At 49.2% G+C, this 8,888-nt stretch overlaps 1 protein-coding gene across 2 annotated transcripts in view; it reads right to left on the reverse strand.

Annotated features, from left to right (window-relative positions):
• ANKS6 (ankyrin repeat and sterile alpha motif domain containing 6) overlaps positions 1-8,384 on the reverse strand; it is a 60,223-nt gene extending 51,839 nt beyond the window's left edge. For both annotated transcript variants that reach the window (XM_011939490.1, XM_011939491.1), the window contains exons 1-3: positions 7,101-8,384; positions 1,736-1,780; positions 864-1,068 (exon numbers count right to left, since the gene is read on the reverse strand). In XM_011939490.1, the coding sequence (XP_011794880.1) occupies positions 864-1,068; positions 1,736-1,780; positions 7,101-7,680 (830 nt within the window). In that variant the 5' untranslated portion in view covers positions 7,681-8,384. The remainder of the gene's footprint in view (positions 1-863; positions 1,069-1,735; positions 1,781-7,100) is intronic.
• Positions 8,385-8,888: the final 504 nt, after the last annotated feature.

Here is an 8,888-nt window from a genome sequence, read left to right on the forward strand (position 1 = left end):
GGGAAGGGAAGGGGAAGGGAAGGGAAAGGGGAAGGGGAAGGGGAAGGGGACCAAACCAAGGGCTCTGCCCAAAAATCACTGACCCCATGGGAGACCCCACTTCTTCCACCCTAAACCAGGACATCTCCATTGGGTAAGTCTCCTACAGACCAAAGTGTCTGAAATAAAATTTCATCTTGGAATTCAATGCTTATTGAAGAAGAAAACAAAGTGCTTTCAGATGACGCAGGAAAGTGATCTGATCACCTAAAAGAGGGTAAGGAAAGAACCTCTAATTGGGAGTCAGGTAATTTAGCAGCTACAAGATGCCCACCCCAAAGAGGAGGCCTCCAGGAGGATGACAGCCCACCCTGCTGGGATGATCACATAAGAAGAGGTTCATAAGCACCCTGTAAACACTGAAGCTTATTCAAAAGGAGAGGGGTAGGACACATCTCACCATCAATCATCACAAGACGACAATGGTATAAATCACCAATGTTTACTTCATACAGGGGCTACTTAAGGAGGTCACCATATCTCAGTGTGAAAACTCCAATGAACCAGCCATTGTGTTCAACTGAAACCAACCTAGAGAACCTTATCTCTCTGCATAAAATGCTCCTGCTGCATGGTTTTTCATGGCCACTGGTGAAATTCTGTGATGGGAGAACAGGAATCTGGACACAGAAGGGTGGAAATAAAATGAGCCTGTGCCGCTTTCATTCTTTTCTTTTTTTTTTTGTTTTTGCATGCCTCAATGTCGTCACAGTCCTGGGGTTTGTATGCAGCATCTCAGGACCAGAAGAGCCCATTGGAAACCCCTATCTCAGGCCAGAACATATGTCTGGCCTTGTTGCTCAGGGCGTGGAGCTGGCACTGACCCATGGTAGGTCGCCTGCATGAGGGCTGTCCAGCCATGCACGCTATCCTGCTTGTCAACATCCGCGCGCCTCTCCACCAGTAGCTGCACCAGAGCCAGCTGCCCCGTAACAGCTGCTAGCATCAGGGGCGTCGCCCCGTCCCCATTGACCAAGTTCACGTGGCTGGGGTCTTCATCGGCAATCTCTTTGACCAGCTGGAAGTTTCCTGCAAACACAAGCAAGAGTCTGGGTGATCTGTGGGCCTGGGACCATACGCTGATTTATCCTGTGGTTCAGGTAACAAACACTTGCCGGCCCTGCCTCTGCAGTGGGCTGCTGGGCATCATAGGGGATACTAAGAGGGGGTAAGAGCCCCGACTCTCAAATACCTCAGTCTACGCAGGACAGAGGCAAGCACACGAATGGGTAGAAGTGTTACTAAAAGACAGAAGTATTGTTAGTGTCTTCAGAGAACAGATGAAGGAGACAGAAGAAGACAGAAGGAGAGTTCAGGTCTTGCTGTGGGGTGAGGATCGGGAAAGGCTTCCTGGAGGAAGGGTCTATATCAAGAGAGAAAATTTTAGGCTAAATGCCTCTTTGTCACAAAGAGACTGGAGTGGGTATGCAGAGAGGCATTTCAGAGGCAGGAAGAGCTGGGGCATATAGCTAGCCAGTGTTTGGCTGGAGTGGGGCTGGAGGCCCTCTGGAGTCTATGCGTAAAGCTCCATAATAAATACTGGCCTCCAGGATCTGAACTTCCAAACACCAAACACCAAAATGCCTGTTTCTTTCTCAAATACCCTGGGTGGCCCTGCAAAGGACTACAGATATTAGGTTGGGAGAATGTAGTCCTGTATTCTTAAATATCCAAAAAGATCTTCTAAAGCGCTTACCCATTTTCAATGCATGGAAAATATCAGGTCGCCTTTTCTCTTCATCTGGGTAAACAAAAATTTTAAAAGTTAACCACGGAAAGGTTTAATATAAGAGAAAAGTCACAAGGGTGTAACAACACAGCCTGGCTTTAAAAAGCATCTAATTCTCAAAAGCAATCTAATTGGAGACCTACGTAATGGACAAATCCAGCAGCTCTTCTGGAAGGTTTATTACCAAAGAACATCTGAAAACCCTTCAGAGACAGATCTTGCCGACAAAACACGAAAGAGCAGCAGATCACGGCCCTTATCTCATGCAAATAAAGCAATCAATTTTAGGCAAAACAAATGTTGGCAAATCCTTTCTTAGGTATACTGAAAAGTCTTGGGGTCTTGGAAAATCTTGGATTCCTACGGACACTGTTTTAAAAACTTTTTTTTCTTCTAAAAACTAAACGTACAATCATAATTCCAAATCAGCTGCTGAGATACCGAGCAGCTGAGCTCTAAGGAAGTTCACAGACACAGCCAACAGAAGAGCCAATGCTCATGCTTTCTTTCCCTCCCATGTAAGAAGCAATCAGAACATGCTCCCTGCCCCAAACCTGCAGACACAGCTGCCCAAAGGCCACTGCCCAATTGGGCATCCTCATGCTGTACCCTGAAGCCCAGCTGCTAGGCTGGGGCCAGACCCCATGCCTACCTGCACAGCTGAGCCTTGGTGCAGCCGCCAGATGCTAGCCCTCTCTCACATGCTCATCCCACACCTTCCTCCAAGCCTGGGCCAGCAGGTACCCTGCTCCTGTAAGAGCAGGCATCCTCATGGCCAGTCTGCTTGCTAGGGGGCTGAAGGCAGGCCTTCTGCAGTCTTTAACTGATCCCAGGGGACTGAGCAGCTGCCAGAGGGAACTTGTGAATCTGGGCTGACTCTGGTCCAGATAAGCCCTCTCGAGCAGCTAGGAGGAAGCTGCAGCCCGGGGCAAGGAGCACTGAGTGTGGAGTCAGTGCATAAGAATTTCAGTGCACATTTTTAGAGTAAGCTGCCTCTTCATCACAAATGTGGGGATAACATCCCTTTCATCTGGCTGTTGCAGGGATCAAATGATAATGTTAAAGCCCCATTCGAAGAACAATTATTTCTTTACTAGCAACCAGCAAGGTGAACCCCAGAATTCCTTTTATGAGATGGAGTCTCACTCTGTTGCCCAGACTGGAGTGCAGTGGTGTGATCTTGGCTCACTGCAACTTCTGCCTCCTGGGTTCAAGTGATTCTTGTGCCTCAGCCTCCCGAGTAGCTGGGATTACAGGCACATGCCACCACACCCGGCTAATGTTTGTAAGAGACAGTGTTTCGCCATGTTGGCCAGGCTGGTCTGGAACTCCTGACCTCGAGTGATCTGCCCGCCGTGGCCTCCCAAACTGCTGGGATTGCAGGCGTGAGCCACCGCTCTAGGCCAGAACCCCAGAATTCCTTTATTTTTTTTTATTTTTTGAGACGGAGTCTTGCCCTGTCTCCCAGGCTAGAGGGCAGTGGGGACATCTCAGCTCACTGCAATCTCCACCTCCTGGGTTCAAGCGATTCTCCTGCCTCAGCTTCCAGTGTAGCTGGGATTACAGGCACCTGCCACCACACCTGGCTAATTTTTGCATTTTTAGTAGAGACGGGGTTTCACCATCTAGGGCAGGTTGGTCTCGAACTCCTGACCTCATGATCCACCCATCTCCGCCTCCCAAAGTGCTGGGATTACAGGCGTGAGCCACCACACCCGGCCAGAATCCCAGAATTCTTAATGAGAAGTACAGACACTGCCACAGGACACAGTACATCAATTTTGCCTGTGAAATACTATCAAGAAACAATTTTGCACCTGACTTTTAAAAAATATGTCATGTTCCTTCAAGTATTGAAGAACCATCTTTGCTGTGTGGGGGGGTCTTCTCATGCCAAGACCTTTCCACAGAAGAGTGTCACCTGGTCTTAGTGTTTGCTGCTAAGCAACCATCTGACACAAGTTAATCACTGACAGCGGAGCCTGGCCCCAGGAGGCAGGGGCAGCTGTGTCCTGACACCCAGTGACTCTGGGCATGTCTCCTCCTCACTTGGGGCTTCAGATTTTTCATCTATATCCAAGCAGTCCCAGGGACCCTGCCCCATCCCAAGGAAAAGAAATCTGCTCCAGCCTCCACACCACAACCTCAGTGGGGAGTCAGGGGCATCACAATGACAGCTACCGCATCAAAGGTACCCTGTTCTGCTGCTAATGAAAGGCAGAGACCAGGGGACCTCCAAGGCCTGGGTGGGGGCTGGATTTCCAGGCATTGCACAGTAAGAGCTGGGGCTCCCATTATTTATTTCATAATCTGTCATTATCAATAGCACAGCCTGCACCCTACCTGGGGCTCTTCCCAGGGATCCCCCAGGTCCAACACACTCCCTCAGGTCCTGCATGTCTGCTGCAGTCCCACCTTCTCAAGGTTGCCCAACCACTCCATTTGACACAACAGCCTGCATTGTCCCAGCTCTGCCACACCCAACCTCTTTACATTGCCCCTTTTTTTTTTTTTTTTAACTTCATGGCACTTATCACCTACCCTACTATATATTTAATATGTATATTTCCTATTGACTGCCTGTCTCCCCTTATCGAGGCCAAGGTCCTCAAGGGCAGAGATTTGGATCTCATTTGTTCACCAACGTATCCAAAGTGCCTAGAAAGGTGCCTGATACATAGCAGGCCTCAGTACATATTTGTGAAGTATCGGAATGAATGTATCATCAATCAAAACATAAGAGTTTCCATTTATTGGATGTTGTGTATGTGCCACGGCACTGCGATAAAAATTTTACAGGCATGATCTTACTATTCCTCACAAAAATCTCCCAAGAAAAGTGTCTTTACTATGACTATTTTATGAAAAAAAACACTGAAGTCCTGCAGGGCTAATTAACATCACCAAGACCACCCAGGTATAGAGTGGGAGAACTGAGCCTCAGGCTGGGTCTGCTTGATGGGAACATGACCCGATCCTGCTGGAAGACCCGAGGTTCGCTTCCGTCAAATACACCGACAACACTATGGAGTAACGCCAGTTCTCATGTGCTCCCTCTGGGCCAGGTAGGATCTCACGTGACCCCCACAGCAGTCCTGAGGTGGGTGTCACTCCTACCACCCATTTGTGGAGAAGGAAATGGGAGCTTGGTGAATTCAGGCAACGAGTTCAAGGTCCCTTGGCCAGCAGGGGCATAGCCAGGGTGGAACCAAGTAGACAGTGACCTTGGCCACATCCACCAATGTGTCTCAGCCTCTGCGTCTTGGGGAAATGAGGGCATCACCATCCCATGATGCCAGGACAATCCCTAAAGTGAGGCCTGTCAGAAGCTAAGCCCGAGGGCACTCCATGAAGATTCAAGATGCAGAGGCTGAGGAAACCTGGGAAGGAAAACGCACACACAGCAGAAGAGGCACAGCTCGGCACGCACGGGCAGGTGCAAGTTCTGGAGTGTCCACTTCTGAGCCTGAGTTCCCTCCCCTGCAAAATGGGGGAACACCCTCCTCAGAGGGTCCCCGCGAGGGTGAGGGGAGATTCAGCACGGCAGGTGTGCTGGGCACGACAGGGCCTGGGAAAAGCAGATCCTTTCACCATCCCCGCCACAAACAACCCAAACCTTTAAAGGAGAGCAATGGCCTTGTGTCAAAAACAAAAACAAAACAAAACCCTGTCCTAGGAGACTGGGACCCTAAGTTCTAATTGCAAGCCTTTATGAGTACCTAACACTCTACTGTGCTGAGTATATCACACACCAGAGGATAACCTGCCTTCTGCTCACCACCACCCCGTAGTAGTTGTCATTGTGTCCATTTCACAGATGAGGCAAAGGCTCAGAAGAGTCACACGTTAAACCAGCTTCTAGAGCCCATGCAGAAGGTGCAGGTGGGAGAATCACCTCTAGGTGCTCTTCCCATGGAATCCTCACCTCCTGAGTGTCACTCACTCAGTTTCCAATGGGTGTGCGACCTTTGACCAGCTTTCTTCCCTCTCTGGGCCTCAGTTTCCCACCTGGACAAAGTAAGAGTTCTCTTGGCTTCAGATAGGTCTTCCTAAACTTCACTTCTTTTTCCTTCTCATTTGAGCGTCCTCTTCATTTTTGCCACCTCTCTGTCATTACAGGCTTTTAAAACATGTTTATTTCAGACTTGTTCTGATTGGTTGGTATATTTCTTTTTTTTTTTGGAGAGTATATTTCTAATAAGCATTTACCAAATTTTTAGCATCTCTTAATTGATGGGGCCACTGTATATTCTTTCAATGGTAACAAACTTAACACTTTCAGGTCTTTTTAGCCAATGTGCCTGGAGCTACTTTCTTCAGTTCTTGACCTCTCAGAGCTAGATGCTTATATACACTGCAGCCCACCTACTGTTACTCCCTGGCTGTCAGTCCTGCCATCGAAGTCAGGCCTTTTACATAGACAGAGGGTACCAAGGCTCTGTGTCACGATCTTATTGCAAACGGTGCATTAGAGGTTTTGAAACGTGGTATGTTCTGTGGCAGATTTGCTAAGGATTGTTTAGACAACTCTTTACATGCCAGTGAGATGGCAAGAAGTTAAAAAAGAAAAAAAGACACACTGCTAAATGTATTTAAAAAAACTAATTTTCACCAATTTTACATGAATTAGTGTTTGAGAAATGATCAGGGCAGAGGAGGTCAGGCACACTATTGTACAGCAGGGGCTGGCAAACTATAGCCCATGGCTCAAATATGCCCCACTGCCTGTTTTTGTAATTGTAATTTATTGGATTTATCCAATTTATTGGATAAAATTTGTAATTTATTTTGTAATTGTAATTTATTGGATTTATCCAATTTATTGGATAAAATTTATTGGATAAAAATTGTAATTTATCAGCCACAACTGACTCATTTACATATTATATGCATAGCCACACCCATTCATTTACTCATTACATATGTAAGGCTGCTTTCACTCTAGCAGAAGTGACTACTGTAGTTTTAACAGAGACTGTATGGTCCATACAGTCTATTTGGCCTTTTACAGAAAAAGTTTGCCAAACCTTATTCTAGAAGGACCCCAGAACCAACTGCATCAGAATGATGTGGTTGGGGAGAGCAGCCTTGTTATGGAGGCTTCCAGACTCTTGCCCAGGGCTACCAAATCAGACTCTGCAGAGAGTGGGCCCAGAACCTGCATGTCACAGGCAATCCCCCCATACTTAAGCACACCACTTCCTCAGTCTCACTGGTCTGCAGGGCTGGACTCTGAGTTCTGTGTGTCCTTCCAGTAGAGCAATCCTCAGCTTAAGCCACATAAACACAATTTGGGGTCCTCTGTGAAGTCACGGAGGGCATGCAGCCTGACCTGTTTTGGGCCTGACGGTGGTCATCGGGTCCAGGTAGTCTACAAGGTCCCTGTGCTTGCAGTCCAGTGCAACCTCGAAGGCGGTCTTCTCCAGCACACTGAGGTGGTCAGGGTTGGCGCCCTTCTCCACCAGTTGCTGGGCCACTCCAAGCCGCCCAGTGAGTGCGGCCAGCATCAGTGGGCTCCAGCCCACAGTCCGGGCTGCGCGGTTGGGGTCCGCGCCCCACTCCATCAGTAGACGCACCACGGCCTCGTGCCCGTGCTGGATGGCGGCCATCAGGGCCGTGATGTCCAGGGGCTCATCCCTGTTGCCGCCCAACCCCAGTTGCTCGCCCGAAGGGTGGTGATGGTCCACAAAGGCACCGGCTTCCAGGAGCAGCTTCACCACACCCAGGTGGCCGCCCCGAGAAGCCACAGTGAGCACACTGGCCCCTAGCCGGTTCTGGGCATTGACATCAGCCCCGTGATCCAACAGGAGGTGTGCCACACTCACATGCCCAAATCTGCCAGGAAGATGGAGAATTAGTGACACTAAACACACAGCACTCGGGAGACAGCTTTTGTCGTCCTGAATTGTCATGAATTATTAGTCCTGACAGCTATTCATAATAAGAGTCTTATTCTGGTGCCAGGCACTGTGCCAGTCCCACAGATACGGATGCACCATCATGAAGGTGAGCAGCTGCCCTGCCCGGGTTCAAATCCAGCTCTCCCCACCACCAGCTGCATGACCTTTAGGAAGAACTTTGATTTCTTTGTGCCTTCATTTCCTGATCTGTAAAATGGGGATATAACTGTGCCTACTTCAAGGGTTGTTGGGGATTAAATGAGTTGTATGTAAAGCACCTGGCTCTGTGCCTGGCCACAGGAAGCATCACATCAATGTTAGCGATTGTTAGCTATTACAACTGTTCATGTTACATTACTCAACATGTCAAGGGTAAACCAGCTGATAAGGGGCGGCATTGGGGTCAGGACAGGTCTGTGTGAATCCCGCTGCCCTTGCTTTTTCCCCTACACCATGCTCTTACATTTCACAGTCCATTTTATTCTGTTTTATAGCCTGGGAATCTGTCTCTCTGCCTGTGCTCTAATTTCCACAGGGCCCATGCCTGATTCATTTCTACCCACCCCCCATCCCCAAAAGCACAGACCCCACGCCAAGAGGTGTGGCAAGGTTGTGGTCAGCAGATGGGCTGGGCATTGCTGCCTGGAGGCGTACTGCCACCTGCTGGCAGGAATGTTTGCTGCAGGTGGCTGAGGATCCAGCCTAGGCCAGATGTTCCTCAATGAAGTCACTAGTGGGCCCCTGAAGAGACAAATCTGCACCCACCAACTTCCTAATACCAGGAGAAGGAAAACAGGTGCCTCTTCCCAGCAAAATCTCTTCCTTCTTTTAACACCAGAGGGCAGAAAAGTTATGTTTTTGGTGTCTCTGGTGGGCTCGGAGCTGTGTATCTCCAAGCTAGAAGCAGCTCCGGACTAACAAGAAAACAATGACGAGACGAGGGCTGTCTACTCCAGGTTTTCGAGACCACAAAGCCACTGTCATGTCTGCGCCTGTGAGACAGCTTTCTGGGTTTCTCGATGCTCAGCCCTCTTTCCCGGGCGCCAGTTTTGCACCTCGTCTAAACCCAGGACCTCCCTCCTCCTGGCAGCTGGCAGCTAGCAGCCGGGCCAGGGCTGAACTCTGTCCGAGGCTCCAGCTGAATACCTTCTGGGACGTGAACCTGAACAGCATGGGGCTCTTCAGCTGCGGAGCAAGAGCCTGGTGACACAGCTCCATCA

This window comes from Colobus angolensis, unplaced genomic scaffold, assembly GCF_000951035.1.
Source record: "Colobus angolensis palliatus isolate OR3802 unplaced genomic scaffold, Cang.pa_1.0 Scaffold181, whole genome shotgun sequence".
NCBI classification, from domain to species: domain Eukaryota; kingdom Metazoa; phylum Chordata; class Mammalia; order Primates; family Cercopithecidae; genus Colobus; species Colobus angolensis.